General features: G+C 35.1%; 2 protein-coding genes across 2 annotated transcripts; both read left to right on the top strand.

The window, feature by feature from the left end:
- Positions 1 to 185: 185 nt before the first annotated feature.
- LOC133865253 (ABC transporter G family member 11) lies at positions 186 to 8,236 on the top strand. Its single transcript, XM_062301624.1, has 10 exons — positions 186 to 958; positions 1,808 to 2,097; positions 2,934 to 3,105; positions 3,182 to 3,304; positions 6,017 to 6,145; positions 6,265 to 6,459; positions 6,729 to 6,815; positions 6,898 to 7,170; positions 7,391 to 7,498; positions 7,609 to 8,236. The coding sequence occupies exons 1-10, from the start codon at positions 560 to 562 to the stop codon at positions 7,960 to 7,962; spliced, it is 2,130 nt and encodes a 709-aa protein (XP_062157608.1). The 5' UTR covers positions 186 to 559; the 3' UTR covers positions 7,963 to 8,236.
- A 13,552-nt stretch (positions 8,237 to 21,788) lies between these two features.
- LOC133866154 (uclacyanin-3-like) lies at positions 21,789 to 23,982 on the top strand. Its single transcript, XM_062302704.1, has 2 exons — positions 21,789 to 21,969; positions 23,396 to 23,982. The coding sequence occupies exons 1-2, from the start codon at positions 21,789 to 21,791 to the stop codon at positions 23,980 to 23,982; spliced, it is 768 nt and encodes a 255-aa protein (XP_062158688.1).
- The last annotated feature ends 3,468 nt before the right edge of the window (positions 23,983 to 27,450 follow it).

Below are 27,450 nucleotides of genomic sequence, written 5' to 3'. Positions count from 1 at the left end.
ATATACACAATTAGATACACAAACTTTAAATTCTGAGCATAAAATAAAATAAATGTTATCTATTTTCCATCATATTCCCAAGGAGAGGGAAGGGGAGAGAGATAGAGACACGAATTTACCGACTGTTAATGGAGGTCGGTTCTGGTATTAAATGCCTCTACCAACATCTAACAAAACACATTAATTGTACCAAAGAAAATGCTCCTAACCATGTTATTAGCCATCTTTCTTTGGTTCAAAGTTGCTTCTCTCAGGCTTTTGAAGATCTAAAGCAACGAAGATATGAGCGCTAGTCATTCAGATTGAAAAAGAAGAAAAAAAAAACTGATATTTTGTGCTGATTGTCACACTAAAAAGCCAGTCTTCTTCTAAAGGCTGCTTTTGCATGGGTTATCTCTCTTCCCAGATTCCCAGTCAAATTCACAACCCCCTCATTCAAGTCCCATTTCCTCGATCACATCTTTCTTTCCTCCTCCTCCTCCTCCTCCTCCTCCTCCTCATCCTTTAAAAAAATCTCAACCTTTTGCTCTCTTTCTTTGTGGGTGAGATTGATCGGAAGATGATGAGAAACTCTGCAGAAAATCCTGCGGTGGCGACGGAGGTAGAGGCAAGCAGCAAGCCTGCGGGGAACGGGATTGTGGTTGGCGGCTTGAGTCCTCTGAGTGAGACTCTTTGGAGGGACAGGGCGGTCACAGACTTCTCGGGTGACGTGTCGGCGAGGCTGACATGGAAGGATCTGACCGTGACGGTCACTCTCAGCAACGGGGAGACCCAGAAGGTGTTGGAGGGACTCACCGGTTATGCTGAGCCTGGAACCATCACCGCCCTCATGGGTCCCTCCGGTTCAGGGAAATCAACCCTGCTCGACGCTCTTTCTAGCCGCCTTGCAGCCAACGCATTCCTTTCTGGTACCATCCTCCTCAATGGCCGCAAAACAAAGCTCTCTTTCGGGACTGCAGTGAGTTCTTCTTTGGTCTCTCAGTTAATAGTTTGTCGTACTAATTTCACCTTCTTCAGAGGGGAAAACGATAATGGAATAGTTGTTTCCATTGTTGCATATAATTATTGTGGTTGAAACCTTAGATTATTATTATTATTATTTTTTTTTTTTTTTGTTGGGAAAATATACTTGAGCGGTTGAGCCTCACCCTTTTTCAAGTTGGCTCCATGAATAGCCAACTGTGACAATAGAATACACCAAACCATTATCTTGTAATAAAAATGCCCCTCAATCAGTGTCCAATCGTTAAAATGAATGACAAAAAATGGTCCCATGCAACTTTTATGTCTTTCTTCCTATATATATATATATATAAAATAACCCAAAGGGCCACCAAGAATGAAAAAGGACCCTAAAACCAAAAGCGTGGTCAATTAGCCACCCCTATGTTTGTTCTCAATTTCATATTTTTTTAGGTGGTTTGATTTTTTTTTAAAATAATTATAATAAAAGGGCAATTTCAGTATTTCAAGGGTCAAAGTGGAGCTAGTTAGTTTAGAAAAAGATTTTAGTCAAACTTGCACGTGATTACTTTTCCTTTCATTCTCATGGATGATGTTGACGGATGGGTTTTTCGGCCGCAAAATGTTAGTTTAGTGTATCCTAATGTCTGACTTGGCAGCTGGTATATATTAGTTTAGGGGCTTAAACTTTTTTATGTTTTATTTAGATTTTTTATTTTATTTCTGTGTATCTGTCCCAACATCTTTGAATTGAATCCTATATATATATTGACATGCTTTGGCAATTAATTAATAAGTCTTTGCTTCTGTATTTGATCTTTTGTTTTGGTGCATGCAAACTCAGGCCTATGTGACCCAAGATGAGAACTTGATCGGCACTCTAACAGTCCGGGAGACAATTTCGTATTCAGCTCGGCTCCGTCTCCCCGACAAGATGACATGGTCAGAGAAACGTTTGCTGGTTGAGAGTACCATAATAGAGATGGGTCTCCAAGACTGCGCCGATACGGTCATCGGAAACTGGCATTTGCGTGGAATCAGTGGAGGAGAGAAAAGAAGGGTCAGCATTGCTCTTGAGATCTTGATGAGACCCAGATTGCTCTTCCTCGATGAGCCTACCAGCGGACTTGATAGGTTAATTACTATATATATATATATATATCTTAAAGACTTTCCCAAAATAAATTCCATCTTTTTTTTCCAAAAATATATCTTATATCATCGATCACTATAAATATCAAATACAAATTAAAGGTGGTTCATGTGTGTTTGGTGCATGCCTATCAAATCAGTCTTTGGGTTTTTCAAAGTGATAAAATAATTAGTTGTTGGACTGTGTTTCACGTCATTCGATCTCTTGCATATCTCTTTTGCAAATTTACATACGTGAAACCTACGTACATATGGTCCTATAGATTCAATGATTAATTGACACTTTTCTTGTACAGAAATGTGCAAAAAAATGAAAGTAATCATTTCTCTAAAAATGAATCATACAGTCTATTTTCGTAAGGAGGCATGCTATTTGATGTTATCTTGTTATTCTTTTATCTTTTTTCGCTGATGTGACATTGTTAATCCATCTTTAGATCAATCTTAATTAAAAAGAAAAAAAAAAATCAATGGTGAATTGATAATGCCACATCAGTAAAGAATAATGAAAAAAATGATAATAGAATACAAAGTAATATTTCTTTTTCGTAAGTGGGTTGTTTGCCACGTGAAAACAAAGTAAAAGCCAATTGGTCCAATCAGGTTGCGTCACGTGTACCTTCTCCACATAATCATTGTCGAGCAATCATTAAATATTGCCAAATCAGTTCTCCATCTAGTCGATCTCCCGGCTCCATGTCAGTCCGGACACATCACCAGAAACAAAATCTCACTTAGATTTTATTTTCTCCTTGTCTAGAGTTCATTTTGTCACCTTAATTTGGGTTGTAAAGTGGTTGGATCTGCATGTGTGGCAGTGCCTCGGCTTTCTTTGTTACGCAAACTCTACGGGGTCTGTCAAGAGATGGGAGGACAGTGATAGCCTCAATTCACCAGCCAAGCAGTGAAGTGTTTGAACTGTTTGATCAATTGTACTTGCTTTCTGGAGGCAAAACTGTGTATTTTGGCAAGGCTTCCGAAGCATACGAGGTGAGAATTGCATTATTACTTTTTTGCATACATTAGAAAATGGAGCTCTTAATTATATATTCTTTTGTATTTGAAGTTCTTTGCACAAGCTGGCTTCCCCTGCCCTGCTTTGAGGAACCCATCTGATCATTTCCTTAGATGCATCAATTCTGACTTCGATAAAGTTAAGGCCACTCTAAAAGGATCCATGAAACTTCGGGTACGAGCTTTGCCTTCTTTTACTTTGAATTCTACACTTGTTTTAGTAAAAATGATAAGTCTAAGGTATTATGTTAGGATATTGATTAAATAATTAAATATGTTATTATTTATTAGTTTTAAGTTTTTTGAATAATTAGTAATTTAATATGGTATGAGATTAAGATTTCGATATAAAACATTTTCTCCGTAATTTGTTTTTTACTTCAATTAAATATTTGACTTGGCCTCTCTCATTAATGGATGTTTAAGAGACTGTTTGAGATTGCGTTAGGGAATAGAGCTTTTATCTATAGTAAAACCCGGAAAAAGCTTTTTTTAAAACAACCTCATTTTTAAGCTTCTCTCTAGACTCAGTTTTTTTGGCTTTTTTAGAACAAAAAAAAGTAAAAAAGTATTATTATTTTTTTTCACCGGAGAAACACATTTTTTCCTCCCCAACTTTTTATGTGCTAAAAAGCAGTTTTTAACTCCTTAATTAATGCAATCCTAGACAGGTTCTAAGTCAACACAAGAGAGGAATAGTGTTAGAAAATTTAATTATCTAATTAATAATTTAGCATAGGAACGAAGGTACGCTAACAGTTAGGTGTCAACAGTTGTTTTGGTAATGGAATTGGTTCGGTTTTCTTTCAAAGAAAATTCTTGTGCTCCATCCAATGTTAGGTTTTACTAAATTGTTCATTTGATTAATTGATTATGTTGATAGTATGTTTTATTCAAATTTTTGCTCAATGATGTACTCAATGATATTCCCAAAGGAATCATAATATTTAGAGGAAGGTGTGTAAGGTTGCAATTTGCAGCAGAGTTGGACATAGTGGACAGATCGAGGCCTTATTCCCATCTTCTATAAATTTCAGAGAAATTTTACTTAATTCATCTGAACTTTTATCGCTTTGCAATCTATTTCCTAAAGTTCATAGACTCTCAATTTAAAGTATCGAAGTTAAAAAAAAAATTGTAATATCACCCCTCCCATTAGGATTTGGGGTTAAATTAGACGATTAAAGGGTGAAATGACTATTATACCCCTGTAAATTTTATAAAAGGGAAAAGTACACATAACCCCCTCAAACTACCACTCAATTGTCAATGTACCCCATAAACTACCAATTGTGTCAATGTCCCCCCCTAAACTACCAAAAAATGTCAATGTCCCTCCTAAGACCAACAAAAAGACAAAAATGACCTTAATTTTTTTTTTGAATAAGAAAAAAATGTCCTCATAAATTCAAAAAATTAAAACTAAAACTAAAAAACTAAAAAAGAAATATTTTAAAAAAAAGAACAAACTTTTTAATTTTTTTTTTTAAAAAAAAATAAACAAAAAATAACTGATTTTCTTTTAAAAAAAATAAATAAAACAAATGAAAAAAGAAAAAAGAAAAACCAGTTTTTATTAAATTAAAAAAACGAAAAAGAACAATTTTTTTTTTTAAAGAAAAAAAACGAAGAAACAAAAAATAACTGAAATTTATTTATTTTTTTAAAAAATAAAACAAATGAAAAAAAATACAGTTTTTATTAAATTAAAAAACGAAAAAGAACATTTTTTTAAAAGAAAAAAAAAACGAAAAAAAAAATAACTGAAATTTATTTATTTATTTTTTAAAAATAAAACAAATGAAAAAAAAAACTGTTTTTATTAAATTAAAAAATCGAAAAAGAATAATTTTTTTTTAAAAGAAAAAAAAATTGAAAATTATTTTTTTTAAAAAAAAAAATAAAAAACAGTTTTAATTTTTTTTTTGGAATAATTTTTTGTTATTTTATATTTTTTTAATAATTTTTTTTAGTTTTTATTTGATTTTAATAATTTTATGAAGGGCATTTTTGTCATTAGGGTGACATTGACATTTTTTGGTAGTTTAAGGGGGAAGATTGACACAATTGGTAGTTTGGGGGGTACATTGACAATGATATAGTAGTTTGAGGGGGTTATATGTACTTTTCCCTTTATAAAATTACAAAATTATCATCGCATTACAATTATTTTTTTTTAAAAAAAAAAAATTAAAATTGAAAAAAATACAAGAGTAGTTTGGGAATTTCTTACCCCCTCAGTTAGGGGATTTAGAAGTTCAATCAGGGGAGTGGGGTCAAAATATTAAGTTTGGCCTCAATTGGCTTGACCCTTGTTGCCCTATTATAAAAATCTAAACTTTATTATGAAAAAACACCCATGGAAAAGCCAAAATTTTGGTCTCTTTACACCAAAAGATTTTTCCAATTTGAATAAGTTTTTTATTTTTTATTTTTATTTTTTGTAGAAATCAAAGGAGTTTTAAAGTCAATTGATGGTTCCACAGTGTGAAATACATTATCATATGCATATCAATGTATGTAACTTAAGGCACCAAAACAAAAGAACTTAATTAAGATAAACCAAAACAATCAAACCGCATTAAGTCAATTGATTACATACTACAATGTCTTTTAATTTTAATTTGATAACTATAGCAGTTTTTATTTCCCGAGAAACAATCAAAAGAAAGAAATGAAAAAGAGAAAAATTTAAATAAAAAAAAAAAAAAAAGACCTTAGGAAAAATAGTACACAGATCGAAGAAGAGAAAATGCGATCAATATTACTACGAGACCCTAGGCTACAGAGTTATTATCTTCTTACTTTGGCCAGTCCCGATAAGAACGAGTTATGGTAGTTTTCTTCCTTTGCTAATTTGTGGCTTTGACATTGGTCTATGCCTCAGTTCGAGACAAGTGATGATCCACTAGAGAAGATTACCACAGCTGAAGCTATCCGAACTCTTATTGACTTCTACCGGGCGTCTCACTTCTGCTATTCAGCGAGAGAAAAAGTTGAAGATATTTCCAAAGTCGTAAGTTGTTCACCGTTTTCTGATCGTCTGATTGATTTTTCTCATTACTTTGGTGGGCATCCACTTGTTCAATGTAATCGATATTGTGGTAACAATGGAAGTTTTTGGCATGCATGCAGAAAGGAACAGTGCTAGATGCAGGAGGCAGTCAGGCTAGTTTCTTGATGCAAGCCTTTACCTTGACCAAGCGTTCATTCATCAACATGTCAAGGGACTTCGGGTATTACTGGCTTCGGCTTGTAATTTACATTGTAGTCACTATCTGCATTGGGAGCATCTATTTGAATATTGGGACTGGTTACAATTCAATTCTGGTAATGTTATTACTACTTCTCTCTCCCCCTTTCACTACTTAGTTAAATACTCTAAAGCTAACAACATTATCAAGAAATCGAGTGTACAATATTTTGAAGATCACTGCCAAAAAAACCGGTGGTTAGTGTCGTTTGAAAAGCGACATCAACAGTAGAATAGACGGCGCGAAACATGGGGTTTAGAAAACAAAAAATTAATTCCATGAAACAGTGTGTTGGAACCATCATTTACTAAGATTTCTTTTCTTGTTTTACTTGATATGATGCAGGCAAGGGGATCATGTGCATCTTTTGTGTTTGGTTTTGTGACATTCATGTCAATTGGGGGATTTCCTTCGTTTGTAGAAGATATGAAGGTAAATTTCACCTATTCACCTATATCAGCATCTTAGATTGTAGAATCTAATAGTTTGATTTTCCTCTGCTGATATTTTGCAGGTTTTTCAGAGAGAGAGGCTGAATGGCCATTATGGTGTAACTGCATTTGTCATCGGCAACACCCTCTCTGCAATGCCATTCCTTATTCTGATAACTTTCCTTTCTGGAACCGTTTGTTACTTCATGGTCCGCCTCCACCCAGGATTTGAACATTATATATTCTTTGTCCTCTGCCTTTATGCCAGTGTGGCTGTAGTTGAGAGCTTGATGATGGCCATTGCCAGCATTGTCCCTAACTTCCTTATGGGTATCATCATAGGGGCTGGGATTCAGGTTTGTATCTTCTTCCTCCACATTGGATTGCAAAGCACATACAAATCTTCACGTTGGAAAAGAGTAAAGTTATTTAGTAGACTGCTATATGACTATCATACATCTAGAAAAAGAGTATGCTAAATAGCGAACTGCCTTAAAAACATCAAGTGACATCCCAAAATGAAAGAACATGCTTCATACTCTTAAATTACTCTGTTGTGTTTTCTTTACATGTCAGGGCATATTCATGCTAGTGTCTGGGTACTTCAGGCTTCCAAACGACATCCCAAAGCCTGTGTGGCGCTACCCCATGTCATACATCAGCTTCCATTTCTGGGCTCTGCAGGTAAAATGGTTACTAGAATAAGTGGTTGATGCATGATATGATGATCGATCATTAATTCTGTGCCGCCAAAATGGTTGGTGATCACTAAAAAACAACTGAAAACTTTTCAGGGACAATACCAGAATGATCTGAAGGGATTGATGTTTGACAACCAACCGCCGGCTCTCTTCAAGATACCCGGCGAGTACATCTTGGAGAATGTGTTCCAGATTGATGTCCACCGTTCAAAATGGGTGGATCTTAGTGTTATCTTCAGCATGGTAGTCGTCTACCGCTTCATCTTTTTCATAATGATCAAAATTAACGAGGATGTGACCCCCTGGATCAGGGGTTACATGGCTAGAAGAAGACTGCAACTGAAGAATGGCAATCAAAATACAACATTTTCTCCCAATGGGCTCACTCAATCTCCATCTTTGAGAACCTATGCAAACAGTCGCACAACCGGAAGTGGTAGAAGGTAGACAGAAGATGGACAACTACTATAGCTAACACATAATAAACAAGGTTCATTAAAAAGTCATTTCACTATGAACTTGAGCAAGGAATGTAGCAAATGCATGCTTTGAGAGATAATTCGTACCATTTTTTACCTCCACTGGTTTGGAAGGCATGTGCTCGATTCACGGTATGGGATATGATGATGATATAATTTGTAATGTAATATTTTAAACTGCAAGTTTCTCGATCTACACAAATGATTTTGAAATGACAACATTAGAAGGTCAAATTTGTACATTATGACAAAGTCATTATTTTGTTAAATCAACACTTATCGAAAGCATAAACCGATAGAAATAGATGAATTTAGTCGAATTTAATTATTTAATTTATATTTTAACACTCTTCACATGGACTTGAACACCCCTTAATAGGTGAGGCTTGTAAGCTTCAATAATTTGTTGTTTATAACCTCTCTACTAATATTATGGGGTTTCACATGTATTTATAGAACTAGATATATCACTACAAAAAAATAAGCTTATTAGGGGTGACAAAATGTCGCCGCTAATGAGTACTTTGTCGCCGTTATTGATCAATAGCAGTGACATGTGGCCGCTAATGATCAATAGCGGTAACTCAATGGGTCGCCGCTAATAATGACTTACTCAATGTCGCCTCTAATAAAAAAATTTGTCGACGGTAAAGAACTTTAGAACTTGACTCGAAAGTTGTTGCTAATGATATTAAAAAAATTAAAAAAATAAATAAATAAATATTATTAGCAGAAACTTTAGTCGCCACTAATAATGTTTTATTTTAAAAACTATATATTTATAAAAAATAAAAAATAAAAAAACTAATACCAAAAAACTAATTATCAATAATTCATTTATAATTAAGACTAATAACCTAGAAGTCAAGTTGACTAGTTCATATGCTTAACCAACACCAAACACGGTAAAAACTAACTATTAAACTCCAAAACATCACAAGACCACCTAGCTAGCAACCCCAAAATCTAAACAACAATCAACCAAAATTACAATATCAAAACACATATGTTATGAAATCACCAGAATTTAAAAGCAACAAACAAACCCCACCCACATCCTCATTTTCTATAATTCAGTAAAAAAATTCACAAAACATGCAAATTGTACCCACATCCAAAACCCCAACATAAACATCAAAATAAAATATGAGACACAAAGCTAACAGAGACAAAGACAATTACACTAAGACCATATAGACAATATTACAATAACACTATCATTAACAAAATTCTCAGACCATGCAGAATGGTATAATGCAATATACTTGATGTAACTTTCCACATAATATGTGTTTTTCTTGTGGTGAAAACATTGTAGACAAGTCTAATACTTAAAGAGTAGCGCATTAGAAAAGAACTATGCATACAAATAAGAAACAACCATTGAAAGAACAGAAGTACTAAGAGAAAACCTTCACTAACTGAATAAAAGCCTTCTCCAAAGCCACTGCCCTTTGAGTTACGTTAACTTCATTATCAATAGCATTGTTTACGGGATAATTAAGTTACCATAAATGCAAAAGCATGTCATGAAAATATAACTCTAGGGTCATTCTTCAATAATCATCTGGAATTGTTGCTAATATGAGCTGGAAACACAATACCAAGCATGGTTAGCTCTTCAAAACTTAAATAAATACTACAAATTAATCCTCTCATTGTGGTGTTGTCTCAGAAATTAAAAAATGTGAGCATTGTTATCAACTTCATTGCATTGTAGCCCAATTAGATAACAATTTCATACAAAACCTTGATTAAAATATTCCAATCAGTATAGTCAAAATGCATTGGAAGAGAAGGACGTACCCTAACTTTAAAACCATAGATATCACAGTTCGACAATCACAATCCCACCCCCACACAAAGAGGACCTTAAAATTCACAAAATTTTGTTGTTTAGGAATATTCTTCAATGCACTTAAGGAAATAAACAAGAGTATAGTAAAACACTAAAGCTTGAATATATATGCAACTTTCTTTTCAATGTTTGAAAATGCAAAGTTTTCAATAGTGTGGCTTAACAATGTTAGAATCATAATAATAGTCAGCCTAATAAAAAAAAAGCATTTATTCCAATATTCCCGGAAGTTGTGTCCATTTAAACAAATAAAGCCTGAACTTTAGCATTAATCTCGTGGAAATGAAACCAATTCTCACTCTCTCGCACAAAAAAAGGTAGAATTTCTCAACCCAACATTCCAAAATGCCAATGCAACTCATTCACACTCAAAACTAAAGCTTGCAAGTTCATTTTGCATAACGGAGAACACAACAAAATCAAAAACAAACCATGACGGATAATAATAAAACCAGACCCAACCTTTTTCTCATCAAATAATAAAACCTAGCAACCCAAAAATACTAATATGAGAATTAATAGTTAATTCCACCACATTCATGCCAAACACAGTCATAATTCAAATTAATGTTCAAACTCTACCTAAAGAAATTAGTTGTTCTAAAGTAAGACATTAAGTGTATCAATGAAACTGCCTATATCCCCCGCTTCCAAATTCCTACCCAATATGTAGTCAATAGTCAAACACTTCAAATAATTTGTATTCATCCTTATATCTCCATGCAAGCCTTCCGCTTGCTACATTTCACAGTACTTCCACCAATAAGTGAGTGACAATGGGATTGAAATAACTTACCATCACTTGAGCCCTTGAGCACCGCAATTTCTTGCTTATCTTTCTCTCTTGTCATCCTACATACACTTAAAAAGAAAATTATGTTATATAATTTTACTCCCTTGCTTTGTTTACTCAGCGTTCTTTGACCTTGATAAACATGTTAAGGGAGGTTTATTATTCAAAGTTTTCAAACGGAAAAATTGCACAAAATCTCTTACCTTGTAATACAAACCATAATTGTTCGAATCTTTTGTACTAAATACAAACCATAATTATTCGAATCTTTAATACTAAATACAAACCATAATTGTTCAAATCTTTTATACTATTATAGAAAGTCTTTAATGAAAACTACCACCAAAGTGCCCTCAAATTTTAACTTGGCTTCATTGATATCCAGTAGAGCTCCCTCCATTCCTAAGAAGATTAGAGTTCATATCATAATCAATAATCTTTCTAACAATTACTTGATGTGTGTGTGAAAATTATTGCAATTAGAAAAATTCTCCTACCCTCGAAGATGTATTATCCATCTTTGACCGCATCCTTTCTTCTGATCCGGCCATCTTTTCCCGCATCTCTAACTGACTCTCTTCCCGCATCTTTTCCTGTGATTCGGCCATCTCTTGTTGTTTGTGCATGCATTCTTCATGATTGTCAAATTGGTGTGCTCAGGATGAGATTGACTAGGTAGCTACCACACCACACCCCATCCCTCTAACATATATCCTAAGCGTGGCCCCCCTATCACTTGCGATATTATTTCTTCTTAAGTGCAATCCACATTGTTAGAGTTTGCTATGGATTTCATTTCATTTGGCATAAGCCATATAAACATTAACTAAATCACAAGTTAATTATTTATATTCATTACGAATAAACATTTCATTTACTTACCTATAATATCTCAACATCACTATTTACAAAAGATCCATCATTCTTCGTGTGTGTATCCCTAAAAGTTTTGAGAGCACCGAGCTTCTTACCAGTTATCTTTGCCTGGACATAAAAACACATAATTAATGTTAATAGACTAACATTACTTTGATAATGTAATACTTTAAACTTCTCACCTTCTTGTAAATAACGTTGATGAAAGAGCAGGTGCTAGCGGTGTGATTTGTTTTCATTTTCTTTTTATTTTCCTTATTCCGGCTACACTTTTCTGATAGTGTTCAACCAAAAATTAAATATTCATTATATTTCTTACAGATGTATTCAAATCTTATAAATCTTAATTAACAATTCAGTTTAAGAAGATATATTTGCCTTCCATGTATCTTTTTCAAATGAGTCACAAATCTTAGGCCATTGCTCTCGACAAATATCTTTCGGAAAAGTATCCCTTGCCTTTGCTATTGCATTGACCACTGCTGCCGAATCTTTCGGATCAATGTCTTTGAGATGACTTTGGTAGTCATCTAAGTGCAGGTCGAAGTGAATTCGTGAATATGCCTTACCCATAATATATCTTAAGGCCTTCATGTGCCATATATTATTTTCATCCAACATGAATAAACTCTGAGACATAGTAGTTACAAAAACAATTGTCAAAACTTTGTCACATTATTTATAGCAAGTAGCATAATATACATAAACAATTAGAGTCATACCTTCACATGATTTTCTAACATTCGCTTCATTTCAACTGGGACCTTGGTCAAACAATCATAGTATAGGTCACAATGGTCATTAACAATCTCCCTAATCGCCCATGGAAAAAATGAGCAGTTTCGCCTACACGTAAACGTGTTTGATTTTGGCTTTCTATATTGAATGGACCATTCTCTGCCATTTCCTTCAACTTTTTGTTCTTGTTCTTACCTCTTCCTTGTTTGACGGATGTGGTAGCTATTAGTCAAAACATGAAAACATAGTCAGCATTAACAAACCCAATGGAAAAATAAAATAATAAAGATCATATGTTCACTTACATGCTGGTAATGAGTATACGGGAGCAGACTGCTCCTCAGAAGGATGGCTCTCCACCAGCGATAACATGTCTATATCACCAACTACATCGTCCACGAGAGTAAGTCTGTCATTGTCCTCAACATGACCTCGACCTAGGCCTCGACTACAACTATCACCTGCTCTTACTATTTGTTTTCCTCTTTGCATTTGTAATTGCGTTGATGGCTCTACACCCCCCCCCCCCCCCCCCCCCCCAAAAAAAAAAAAAAAAAAAAAAAGGAGAGAGAAATGTGGATAAGACATATGAGTGGGCAATTTCTTCCAAAAATAAAAAATAAATTAGAATAAGGAAAGAGAATTGTTTGGATTGACAAACACATGTAAAGAGAAGTGTTATAGATTTTTATTAAAATATGTCATCATCAGAGTCTGTATCACTATTGCTTGAAGATAAATGAACTGCTAAATGGACAATAATATCAAAAATTGCAGATGGAAATATTTGTTCCAACTTGCACAAAATTACGATAATATTGTCCTTCATTTACTTCAAGACATCTACTTTCAACGTCCGTGCACACAACTGCTTACAAAAAGTACTCAACTCAGTCAACATTGTTTGTATTTCAGGCTTTAAATATCCACGGATTGCAACAGGAAGTAAGCGATGTAAGAAGACATGGCAATCGTGGTTTTTCATTCTCGAAAGCTTACCAGGCAGCTTGTTCACACACTACCCAATGTTAGATGCATACCCGTCAAGAAACTTCACACCTTTCAACCAGTCATATAACATTTTTTTTTTCTGATCTCTTGTCAATGTGTACTTCGCAAGTGGCATCGTGGTGGTTGCATCATCTCTCTGTAAGTGCAATTCCTTACATATACCCTTCTCACGTAAATCTAGTTGTGCTTTTTATATGTCATTTGTCTTCCCATCAATATTCATCAATGTACCCAAGACACTATCACATATGTTCTTCTCAATTTGTATGACATCTAAATTGTGTCGTAGTTTTAATGTTGACCAATAAGGCAACTTAAAGAAAATACTCTTTTTCGTCCAATTCAACTCAGCATCTGTGCGCTTTATGCGCTTTGTCTTCGTCCCACTTCGTTTCTCAAACTACACACCTGTAACATGCATTAATTGTTGCAATAGCTCATCCTTGGACAAGTCTTTAGGTTTTAATCTATGCTCCTCAATACCATTGAACAATTCTCCTTTTCGGCACCATACATGGCCCCTAAGAAGCCACCTACGATGACCCATGTAACACGTCTTATGCCTATACTTCAATCTCTTAAAGGTTGTATTCTTGTTATATACTAGACATGCAAGACTTCCTTTGGTAAACCACCTAGATAAGTTTCCATATACAAGAAAATCATTTATTGTCCATAGTAATGCCTCATGCAACTGAAATGTCTCTTTTGCCGCTGCATCGCAAGTGCTTATGCCTTCATTCCACAATTCATGCAAATCATCAACCAATAGCTGCAAATACACATCAATCACGTTTCTGGGTGCCGTGAGTCTGGGGATAAGTAAGGACAATATCAAATTTGGAGCCTTCATACACCTCCATGGAGGTATATTGTACAATGCTAATACTACTGGCCACATACTATATGATGTACTCATATTACTAAATGGGTTGAAACCATCACTTGCCAAACCAAGTCGCATATTGCGGGAATCACGAGCAAACCAATCATGTTCTTTATCAAACTCTTTCCACACAATAGAATTGGTTGGGTGTCTTAGAGTGTTGCCATCATCTTCTCATCCATCTTTGTGCCACCTCATTTGTTTGGCTATATCTTTCGACGTAAACAACCGTTGCAACCTTGGTTTTATTGGAAAATACTGCAAGACTTTTTGATGGATTTTCTTACCACTACCTTTGACACTACTTCATCTTGAAGTATCGCATTTTGGGCATTTATTTTTATCGACATGTTCCTTCCAGAAAAGCACACAGTTATTCTTGCATGCATGTATCAACTCAAAACCAATACCCAAGTCTCGGGTAAACCATGTTGTTTTTCTATATGAGCATGGCAATGTCTCTCCATCTGGAAAGGCACCCTTTATCAAGTCAATTATCATATCGAATGGCTTGTTAGTCATGTTGCAAATCGCATTTATATGAAGCATCTTCAAAATGAAAGAGATTTTTGAAATTTTCTCACGGCCTGAATAAATTTCTCTCAGACCATCTACACATAACTGGTCAAAAGATGTTCTTTGTTCGTGATCATTGGTGTCGGAACCTCAAACATCAGAGGATTCGCCTATGTTAGCATCCATAAATGTCCCCATACGCACATCACCTATCTTCAACCTCATCAATCTCATCTTTCGTTGCATTCATGCCCACGGATTACAAGTTGCCAATAACATTTATCCTACACGGATCTTCTTTCCCGTGAAATATCCATTGAGTGTATTTAAGGTCAATTCCATTTACATACAAGTGACGCTCTACCAAATCAATATGCTGAAAAAATAGATTTCCATATGCACGACATGTACACCTCATCTCATCACCTACACCTACACCTACACATTTACTCGCTATTCTTAAGAATTCTTCAACACCTTTTTTATATTTATCTGAACATCGAGTAAGTTCTCGCATCCAACTCTTATCCATCTTGATATCCTCTATCACTATTTATTTCTTCCTTACATTTAATCACAAGCATGTTTAGAGAAATTTTATTTTAATCACAAGTTTTCCTTAAAATTTTGGCATGAAGGAGTGCATAACTATTCACAAGTGAAAATACACATAATCGTCTTAGCAATAAAGAAGTCAGCAATAGGTGGCCATCATACATTATCAAGAGGAAAAAAATAACAAAGAGAAGAAACAAACAAAAGAATTTAAAAAAAAAAAAAAAAAAAAAAAAAAAAAAAAAAAAAAAAAATTTACTGCACTTGCAAATATGAGAAAAACTAGGAGTTCTAGGATAATTATCAATACCCTATACTGCAAGGAAGTTTTTGTACAGTAGAGGGACAGTACGATCATGCTGAACAGAATACCTCACTGCTACTCAAGATATCAGTCCAAACATCTGCTCCACCACAAGTATGGTTTGGCTTCCCATGAGGTAGCTGATATCGGTATTTGCAAAATATTTCTTCTAATAAATATTAATATATGCTAAAGCAGATCGGGAAAAAGATAGAACAAAAACGAACGTAGTTAGAAAAAGAATTTGAATTTACGGCTCACAGACACTAGTATTTGTTTTGAGTTTTGCAAGTGAGCAGTAAGCACCCAATGGACAAGCTTCAACCATAATATAAGAAAGGGAAATAAATTGATGACGTTAGTAATGTTCAACTATACAAACAGCATCAGATATACTGAATCCTACATTCAAACAAGAATGCCAAACTAAGTCAGTACATCAATAGAAAGAAGATATTCAAATGATATTCAAATGCAGACACTCGCCTCAACCATGACAATCATTTTTTTTTTTAAACAAAAAGTTCCTATAAAGTTGAAACAAAAATAACTTATAAAGTGCTCTCCTTTTTTTAAAAAAAAGGTGCCATCAAAGTTGAATTCTTGTCAAAGTGACAAAGGTCTATTTGTCTTTCCTTGCAATCAAATAGGAATGACAATCACCATATGACAATCAAATAGGGCTTAACAAGGCTTAAATAAAGAAAAAAGAAAAATAAAATTCATCAAAAATAGTGAACAAGTGCATATACAATGAGTAAATAATAATAAAAAAAAAATCTCAAACAAACTATTGAAATTATGCATTTTTGGAATAAGATAAAAAAAAAAAAAATTATATAACTTATATGACTTTACAAGTGCATTTTTGGACTTACTCACTGTATAACAAATGTATGAGGCATGGTACGTCCATCTTTCAACCTACCCCATCCGCCTCGCAAAACTCGAGATCCGGTGGATATTACTCATTGTAGCCAGGCCACGGGTAAAGTTTGTAAAACCTACAGTGTGTGGGTCTGGGTGACAAAATGGCCAATACCCAGCCCGCCCTGACTGTTGCCCACCCCTAGTTTCTTCTTTGGAGGAGCATGCGTATTATGCATACGCCTTGTGAAAGGGTGGGTATATGTACCTAGCTGCTAACAATTTTTTCTTCCAATCGCCTAAGATAACAAACCACGTGACATTTTGGCAAAATATGTACATAGTATTAATTAAAAGTTGTATTTATTTTTTAAAGTAATTATTGATGTATAACACACATCATTTGGGAACTAACTTCTAATTAAAAAATAAAAATTGGGAAGTCTGGCATTTTTTATATTTTTAATATGTCAAATATATTATCTAAATAATTATATATCAATAAATAAATATATTTATATATTTAATATATTAGCGAGATGCCAATGCAACACCTCGCCAAATAGCCACGTGTTGGATTATGGGACGTCGTTGGTTTGCCACGTGACTTTTTCTCCATGTCACTAAAAATATGCATTTTTTCGTTTTTTTTTTTTTTAAAAAAAAAAAAAAATAAATTTATACATTTCGTGACATGTTGAAATGGCTACGTCACCACCTGGCGATGTAGGGATATTACACGTCGCCATGTAGCCACATGGCTTTTTCTCCCATGTGGCCATGTCCCCACTTGATGACGTGGGAAATAACATGTCACCATGTGGCCACGTGACTTTTTCTCCTAAGTGGCCACGTGGCGATGTGGGGATATAACACGTTGCCATGTGGCCACATGGCCACGTACATCACCACGTCGCAAAATGCACATGTGGTACAATGACCACGTCACTGAATAACTTAGAGACGTGGCCTTATAATACACGTGGTCAAGTCACAATGTGGCTATAGTAACAAATACTGTAGCCATGTGGCGAGATGCTTGTTTTTTTGTAGTGATTTTTAGGTAGAAGTTGGACGAAGGTACCATCTCTGTTTTTAACTACAATTGATGCACCATCTACGATACAAAATGAACCACGGAAGGCAAAAAATAAAGTCGTTAAACCACAGGGGAGTCAGGCGTGTTTAAACCCAAAAAAAAAAACAAACAAACAAACAAACAAGCATAATTTCTTTTCTTTCTTATTTTCTCCTTTCACATTGTTTAGTTCACATCCTAGAAAACAAAAAATTAGTAAAAGAAGATAAGTAAAAGAATACAAGCTTAAATTATTTTGTTAAATCAAGAAATATATATATATATATATATATATATATATATATGAAATTTCAAAATTTTCCTTTTGCTTACACTGCCTTTCAATTTTTATTGGCATTGCCATTTTATCATTAGGCAAGGTCAGTTACAAACAGCTAACAACATTTCCATAGTCAAAAGAAGGTCAGATAATATATGAATAATTAGGGGTAAGAGAAAAATCGGCCGAAATTAAAGAAGGTCACAATTTCATTCTAAAAGAAGGTCAGATGACAATTGGGGGACCACCTTGCCACATGGGCAAGGTGGTGAAAAGTTGTATATTTGGGTGGCATTGAATCATTTTTCGTGGGATATATACGTAGCTTAGGTGGAAAATCCTAGGTGTGTTTTTTTAAAAGTCAATAATTAAATATATAACACGTGTAGTAATTTTATTGGATCTAATTAACATGGTACACCAACAAAATTCGTTAAAAATTTTTACGAAATTTGATAGTAGGGATTAGTTTGTTGTTTTTACATACCACTTGGAGGCAGCTCACCAAACATCTTTAAATCACAAAGAGCTTATTGTAAATCAATAAAATTATAAGGACTGATTTTATATTTTATTTTCTTAAAAAAAAAAAAAAAAAACATTTGTAAAAGCTATATTCAAGAAAATGGATTTTTTATAAATTGTGAAATTCATCTAGCTAAAGAGGAACCGAAGCAACTTCCCCCCCCCCCCCCCCCCCCCCCCAATCCCTCCCTCTCTCTCTCTCTCTCTCTCTCAATTTTTTTTATTATTTATTTATTCCATTCATTCATTCATTAATGCAACTTGCAAGTAAAGCAGTCTAGTGGAATGCTAAAATAGGAGCAACGGATTTCATGCTGAATGTTGAATTCGGCTCAACAGTTTAGAGAAACATTTGGTAAGATGATAAGTACTGTTTACTCACTAAATATATAAATAATATATTTTTTAATTTCTAATGTTCTCTTTCCTCTCGGTAAAGAACAAAGAAAAAATAAATTCAAATACTGAAAGTTCAATGAAAACCAATATCACGCGAACGGTTATGTAGCAATTTAATTATATTTTAGTGACTCATGACGTGGTAAGTATTATGTAGACTTTCATGTCCGTAAGTACTTGGACTGTCATATGACAATTCATATTTTAGTGATTAATTTGATAAGTGATATGCAACCGTCAACTCAACTTGTAACAAAATTAAGTACTTGTATTCTTTTAAAAATGGTGCCTACCCTTTTTTTTTTGTAAGGTGCAATTCCTTCCTGTTAATTAGAGGCTTAAATTGGTACTTACTCCATTTTCATTTTTATTTTTTTAAAAAAATAATAATAAAATAAAATCCTTATAATATTATGTGTTGTAGATTCTTTATCCCTTACTAATCATCAAAAGAATTAGGGTAAGTACTCTACGATAAATTTCTTAATAAACATTCTCTTTTTTTTTTTTTTCCTTTTTTTTTTTAATATTTCCTTACACCTTTTTTTTTTATTTTTTATTTTTAACTTTCACTTCTTAAGTTTGTTGCAGATTTGAAATTGGTCATTTCGTGTATTTTTTGGCCAATTTTGTAACGTCCGGCAATGCCACTTCAGAATTTTTGCCAAATCAAATTAAAATAATTTTTTTTTTAAAAAAAAATAATTAAAATATTAAAAAAAAAAAAAAAAAAAAAAAACCTAAAGGGGGCACCCCACTGATAGTGGGGGTGGCCAGCACTGGGTGCCCCCTCAAAGGCGGTAAGGGTGGCTGTGTTGGCAATTCAAGTTGCGTATCGAGTTCAAATTAATCTATTTGATCCGCCAACATATTAATGTTCAAACCTAACGTACATAACCTATTTAGTTCATTGAGTCAGGTACTCTTCAATCCCGAAACAAATCATTTAAATAAACAGGTGATACGACACGATCTGTTTGATAGACAAGTCGTGTTTGTTTAGCTCGACCTGACCCGACCCGCATAACTCATTTAATAAATAGGTCATGTGCTCAGTTGACAGAAACATGACCCTTTTGATTATTATTTTATAAACTAAAAAAACAAATCATAATATAAACAAAATTATGTCAAAATATTAATATTATTGATGAGGGGAAATTATCAACACCAAAAACATAAATAAATAAATTAAGATAATTAAGGGCAATAAGAAACACAGCTTTCAATGTCAGAGAAAACACTGGACTTGCTATAATATTGAAGAAAAAGGGTATAAGATATTGGCCAGGTCCAAATTTCTGTAGAAGGGCAGAAGCATTAATTTAAGATACAATTGCGCGCAGAGCGTCATAAACCTAGTGTTCTAGCGGGTTAGGATCATTAATTTACGATATTTATTTATCTGAATTTAAGAGAATTCAAATAAGTAATTGTGAGAGATAATTTAAAAGATTTATCTTATTGGATAAGTGGTTAGGCAATTTAACTTTTATTTGATCAGGTAGATCTTATAAGTGGTCCCTCACAAATACTTGTCCGAATTCTTTCAAATTCGAACAAATAATTATAGACAATTTTAACCTGGAGTTTAACACCTATTGAGGATCACAAAATTAGCATTTAGCACAACTCCAAGAATAGAATGAATAATTTGACCACGGTATAAATCCTCAGATTTCCATGGGATGCAAATGGCTAATTAAATAAGCAATACATGCAAGATGGAAATCAAAACAAACCCAAACAAGACTAACGCGCACCGGATATTCTTACTATAAGTTACTTTAATCTTAGCTTTAGGTTTTTTTTTTTTTTTTTTTTTTTTATTGTAAAACCAAAAAAATCTGATCTTATAAATTAACTTGTCAACCGGTCATTCATGATGTAGTGAGTTGACCTAAAATTGATCAGTCTAATTATTAAACGGGTTATGCAGGTCAACTCCGGCCACAGGAATCCAGGTCAGATTATATCAAATTCTAATTTGTTAATTTGTGTCAAAGTTGCAAATTGTGTCAAAGATTGTCGATCCTAAATAACTCAGCCACATATCCACACCGGCATCCATGGCTCGGGGGTTGCCGGATTGGTCACCCCAAACCTCAAAATGTCCACATAATTTTTTAAATCAAATTTTTACTACCTTTTTTTTATTATTATTATTATTATTATTATTTTGTATTTTCCGCCGAGACACAGTACTCCTTTCTCATGGCAGCGAAAATAGTTGTAGACCAGTAGTTTCGTCTTTGCAGAAGAATGCGTATTGTGCACGCGCCTTGTGAAAGGGTGGGTATACGTACCTAGCTGCTAACAATTTTTTCTTCCAATCGCCCAAGATAACAAACCACGTGACATTTCCTCTCTCTCTCTCTCTATAAAAGGCGGGAAGGAAGGTTTCACTGCTCAGTCGATCATCACTTGCTACTCCGTTCTTCTTCTACCGCTGGTTCTCTCTTCTTCTCTCTTCGTCTTCTTCTTTTTCTTCCTCTTCTTGTGATTGACATGGCGCTCTGAATTTGCAGGTGGTACATACTACATTCCAATCATTGCTTGCTTCTCTCTGGCTCTCTCGGTACAAATTACGAAGAGCAAGAGTCAGAAACTTTTTTGGTAACATTTACTTATAATATATACCTTTGTGTTTAGTCGCTCTTAGATGAATTTCTTCTTCGATCTTCTGCTTGCTTAACTTTTGATTAACTCCTTAAATCCCACCTTACTAATTTCTCGAGCATCCTTTGGCGTCCATTCGATTTTTTCTCGAAAAAAAAATTTCAGATATTCTCGAGCCAGAGAACTTTATACAAATATGTTGATATATATATAAGATTTTCCCAAGAAAGTGACAGATTCTGGAGTCTTGTTAATTAAATTCTCGTTTGACTCTATTTTGAGTAAATTTTGATAATCAAAGACTCCTTAATTTAATCTTTACAATGTATAGTACATCAAAGCTCCTTGCGTAGTTGGCTCTGTCTCATCAAAGGTCCAGAACATCTAACTCTACGTTTCGTTTCGTTATTTAGTGAATATATTTTTCGTATTTATATTCTGGTTTAATATACGTCTTTTTTGTTGTGTTTCAAGGAAAATACGAAGGAAATGGAGAGATTGAGGCCAGGATGGGCAGTGAAGGCGATCGTAGTGATAATGATGACATCGATTCTGTTCCGATGCGTCTCCGCTACCAACCACTCCGTTGGTGATTCCACCGGCTGGGATTTGGCTTCGGATCTCCGAGCTTGGTCTGCTGCCACCACCTTTCACGTCGGTGACTCTCTCGGTTCGTTTCCTTTCACTCTCTTTTTCAACTCTATCCCTAAAGGTCCTCGATCTAGGTTCTGTTTGGTTTGTCAGGAAATTAATTTAGGCAAACATAATTGCGTGAAAAGATAAAATAATTTGGATCTTCACAGTTTTATTACTTAGTTTTGATCGTTAAGATGATCTGAGAAAACAAACGCTACGTTGCTGCTTGCATGTATTGGATTTTTTTTTTTCTTTTTCTTTTTCTTTTTTAATTGAGGAACGTAAAGCTCACTCTAGTATTCTTCTATAATATCTATTTGAAAAGATATAAATATAATAAAAAAAAAAAAAAAAAAAAAAAAGGAAAAGTACACATAACCCCCTCAAACTACCACCTCATTGTCAATGTACCCCCCAAACTACCAATTGTGTCAATATCCCCCCTAAACTATTAAAAAATGTCAATGTCCCCCTAATGACAAAAATGCCCTTTATAAAATTATTAAAATAAAATAAAACTAAAAAAATATAAAATAAAAAAAATTTCTTCCAAAAAATAATAAAAAATTTAAAACTGTTTTTTATTTTTTATTTTCAAAAAATAATAATTTTCAGTTTTTTTTTTCTTTTTTTTTTCTTTTTTTTTTTTTAAAAAAAATAGTTCTTTTTCGTTTTTTTTTTTTATTTTAATAAAAACTGTTTTTTTTTTTAATTTGTTTTATTTTTTACACAAATAAATAAATTTATGTTATTTTTTGTTTTTTGTTTTTTTCTTTTAAAAAAAAAAATTGTTCTTTTTCGTTTTTTAATTTAATAAAAATTGGTTTTTCTTTTTCTTTTTTTCATTTGTTTTATTTTTTATTTTTTTAAAAAAATAAATTTCAGTTATTTTTTGTTTTCTTTTTTTAAAAAAAAAAAATTGTTCCTTTTTCGTTGCTTTTTTTTTTAATTTTAATTTTTAGTTTTTAATTTTTAATTTTTTTAATTTTTTAGCTGTAGTTTTAATTTTTTGAATTTATGAGGACATTTTTGTCTTATTCAAAAAAAATTAAGGTCATTTTTGTCTTTTTGTTGTTCTTAGGGGGACATTGACATTTTTTGGTAGTTTAAGGGGGGACATTGACACAATTGGTAGTTTGGAAGGTACATTGACAATTGTGTGGTAGTTTGAGGGGGTTTTATGTACTTTTCCCTAAAAAAAAATTATATTTATATCATCCAAAAAACAGATAAAATTATTTTATTACATTTATAATTGACACCAGAAAAACACAAGTGCCAACATCGATGGGTTTTACGCCTCAATTAACCACCGAGTAGAGACAAAATTGCATAACTGTAAATTAGTAATTTGTCAAGGGGTAGTTTTGGTACATAGAGGGAAAAATTTGTAAACGAATTATAGAACCTAGTAACGGAATGTAACTGACTGCCAAGTGGCTGTATGGTTTGCGTGACAGTGTTCGCCTACACTCCGCTCCACGATGTGTTAGAAGTGGACCAATCCGATTTCGATTTGTGTCAAATATCACACCCAATCAACGCGCACCGTGACGGTTATACCGTGATCCAGCTGAACCAGACGGGCGCCAGGTACTTCATCTGCGGCCGACTCGGGCACTGTGACATGGGCCTTAAACTCCAAGCCCAAGTCCTCCCTCAGCTCACCCCCAATGCAACCCATGCTGGTTCTGACGGTAATGGTAACGGTGATGGCGAAAATGACGGTAACGGTGACCGTGACGGTGACGGTAGTGATACAGATCAGCGCCATGGAGGAGGACTTGGAAGAAGAGCTCCTCCATACAACACCAACCAGCCAACTCCTCCAAATGATCATGGTCATGAAAGCCCAGCTCCACCATCGAATAGGTCAAAGGAGAAACCCGAAGTACCGCCTGCTGCTTCCACTTGTAAAGGCCACGTGGAGGCACCTGGCTCCTTGAACTGGTGGTGCTTGCCCTTGATTACGCTGCTGCTGATAATCTCTTCTCGGCCCCGCGAAACGCTGTGTTTCTTGTTCAACTTTTTACATCTCGTGACCTGAGTACGTACGCCATATGTGACGAGCTCCTCCTTCAATTCGTTTGGTGACCGTCTTGGTGACTCCTTACTTACTCTTCTTGAACATTTTACTTGCTAATCTCTGATTTCACGTACGTACAATTACAAACAATATTGCATTGGTTGGATTGACGTTCATTTTCTGGTATGATGTGTGGGACTCATTTGCCTGTCAGTTTTTACCCATGACGGCCTTCTACAATGGGTAGTTTCTCTAAATTTCACGCATTTTTTTTACTGCGAATGTTTTACTTTTGGTAGGAGTTTCTTTTTTACTGCAATAATGTCATTATAGTAGTACTAGCTTTATCATCTAAGAATTTCTTGACTGCCACGTCGGGTGTTTGAACAAAGGGTACGGACTTTTGCTCGCCTCGTATCTGGGGTTGGTTTTCGTTTGGGCCTTCAGGCCCCAACTGTATAACGATAATTCTCTAAGAAGGCAAGAAATTATTTGGTGCTGTTGTCTTGATGGAGCTAGCTGCTATTAAGTTTGTCCATGACTTCATTGATTTATCTTTTCTGAGAAAACAATATATATTCAAAAATTTATGTTATTATTTGTAAATGACATAAATTTCTTACAAATTAATTTTTAGAAAATTTCCTATTAAAAAAAATATAAGAAACACATGTTATTAAAACAACATGTAATTCTCACATATCATGGGATACATGTCACTTTTATATGTAAGTTATAAAAAATTTTCTATAAATCAATTTGTAGGAAATTTCTGTCTTCGTTAAAACTCCTTTAATTTTCATAATTTTAATCTTAAGTCTTACTCATCGCGTGAACAGAATATGAAAGTAATTATGGGATTGATTTAAGTCCTCTTGATTTCTTATGGTAAATCCGGTGTAAATTTTTTGAAATTATCATTATTATTTTTAAATTAAACAATTAAATTTTATCACTTTAGCATTTATTACCTTTTGTTGATACAGTTTTCAGCATGGTGACATGTCGGATGATGATTCGCCTTGTTATTTATGATCTACAAAATAATAAACACTGCGTCAGAGGGGGGGGGTGCCGACGATCCCCCTCTGATGCCTAAGTCAGAAAATATTGATTATGAGCAAAGTAATTTTTAGAAGCATAGAGTCTACCTTAATATCTGAAGAGACTCTGGTATTTATAGAGATTGAGGAGTAGTTAGGATTGTTCCCGGTTTGTGTGGGGATCGGTAGTTGAGGAGGACGTGGCCTCGGACGCACGGACATTTCGGGTTCCATGACCACTTATCTCGGGCGCACGATCCTTTATGGGTGACATGTTGGTTGAGAAACTTCGGGCGCACGATCTAATTATGTATCGTGCGACGTGTCTCTTAAATCTCGGGTAATTCCGAGATGTTCGCGGACTCGGGTGTTACGACATATCTGGGTCGACTACCCGAGTCGGGTGGTCGGGTCGGTTGAACCGATTGGGCCCAAATGATTTTGATGGGCTTTAATAAACTAATATTTTTCCTAACAGTTACCCCTCAACTCTCTTATGCAAAAATTTTATGCCTAAGGGAATTTAGGAACAATTAAGCGGCCTTAACTTACTGCAGATTCCAAAATTGAGTCGGGTGCATGTTACCGGGAAGGTTCCAATTTTTCAGTCGTTACTTCACCCGAAGAGTGTCGATCCGAAGGCCTTTGGAAGTCATCTTTGGAAAAATCCCGCACTTTTTCAAATTTGCTCACATTTAAAATCTCGAATTTCAGGATCAGCGAACGTATGCAATAAGGTGCATTTAATGCGATTCAACATCGGTTTGACTTTTGAGGCTCGGGACTAAGAACTGAGTGTTCCGGATTGACTAAGAGAGACTTGGGATCGGGAGCTCAAGGTTAGTTGAAAACAGCGAGAAAAATTGCAAGGCCAACATTTGACTGAGTTGTCTGAGTTATTCTCGAGGGTGTTAATTATTTGATTTGACCGAGTTACCCCCCAATGTTACCAAGGGACATGATCGAGTGTGTGTTCCGAGCCGGTTGTGTTTCAACCCGAGGGAGACAGCACTTTGAGTTGATCTGGTTTGAGTTGAATCGAGTCATCCCCCGTGTTACCGAGGGACATGACCGGGTGTGTGTGTGTTCCGAGCCGATTGTGTTTCAAACCGAGGGACAACACTTTGAGTTGATCTGGTTTGAGTTGAACCGAGTCACCCCCCGTGTTACCGAGCGACATGATCGGGTGTGTTGTAGGGGTTGCCTCCCCATATGGTTTGTTGTAGAGGTTTTCTCCCCGTATGGTATGTGCCGGAGCAGGACCCCTGAAATTTGTTAGAACAGATATATATATTTTGAATAATGATTAGTTTGCATACCTGAGTTGATAGATTGATTTCCAAACAGATGTGGTTATGGGCGTTGCAACACAGAAATAGCACTTTGAAAGCATAATTGTTGTTGATTTGATTTGATCTGGTTTGAGTTCAACCGAGTCACCCCCCGTGTTACCGAGGGACATGATCGGGTGTGTGTTCCGAGCCGGTAGTATTTCAAACCGAGGGAGACAGCACTTTGAGTTGAACCGAGTCACCCCCCGTGTTACCGAGGGACATGACTGGGTGTGTGTTCCGAGCCAATTGTGTTTCAAACCGAGGGAGACAACACTTTGAGTTGATCTCTTTTGAGTTGAACCGAGTCACCCCCCGTGTTACCGAGGGACATGACCGGGTGTGTGTTCCGAGCCGATTGTGTTTCAAACCGAGGGAGACAACACTTTGAGTTGATCTGGTTTGAGTTGATTTGATCTGGTTCGAGGCTTACGGCGGCTCTGGGCTTATGGTGGCCCGAGGCTTACGGTGGCTCGGCTTCGTTCTCGGACGTATCGAGGCTTTTGCTCGGGATTTTCGGGTCTACTGGAGGCCATGATGAGGCTTTGCTCGGGATTGTCGAGGCTTTTGGTCAGGATTGCCAAGGCTTTTGTGCTCGATGCATGCCGAGGCTTATGTGTGCTCGATGCATGCCGAGGCTTATGTGTGCTCGAGGTATGCCGAGACCTTTGCTCGGGGGCACGAGTCTTTGGTGCTCGAGTCATGCTGAGTCTGCTCGAGGCATGACGAGACTTTTGTCTTTTTCTCCTCTTGAGCATTTCAGTGGAGTTCCTCCCATCGTTGAGACATAGGATTCAAAAGGGCTGTGGAGAAGCTTGACAGAGCATGGGTATGGTGAAGTTGTCTGGCCAGGTTTTGCTCACGAGCGAGCATTTTTTTCTGAATTTTTTGATCTCCCTTGATAGAGACCTCTGGCCTGAAATATTAGCCTTGCCTGTGTCTATACAGCACATATGTAGTAGAGCCTAGCAGTTAACAATTTATTAATGCAAAGTTTGCAAAATTGCACTGAGATTCAATCATGCGACTTGATATAGTCTTCTGTTTCACTTTTCTATTTTACCAGGTACCCTCAACTTTTATACTTGATGTGTAATCATTTTTGTGGCGAGAAA

Source organism: Alnus glutinosa, chromosome 4, assembly GCF_958979055.1.
Source record: "Alnus glutinosa chromosome 4, dhAlnGlut1.1, whole genome shotgun sequence".
NCBI lineage: Eukaryota > Viridiplantae > Streptophyta > Magnoliopsida > Fagales > Betulaceae > Alnus > Alnus glutinosa.
Note: the sequence above shows the minus strand (reverse complement) of the source record. Positions and strands in the feature narration are given on the sequence as shown.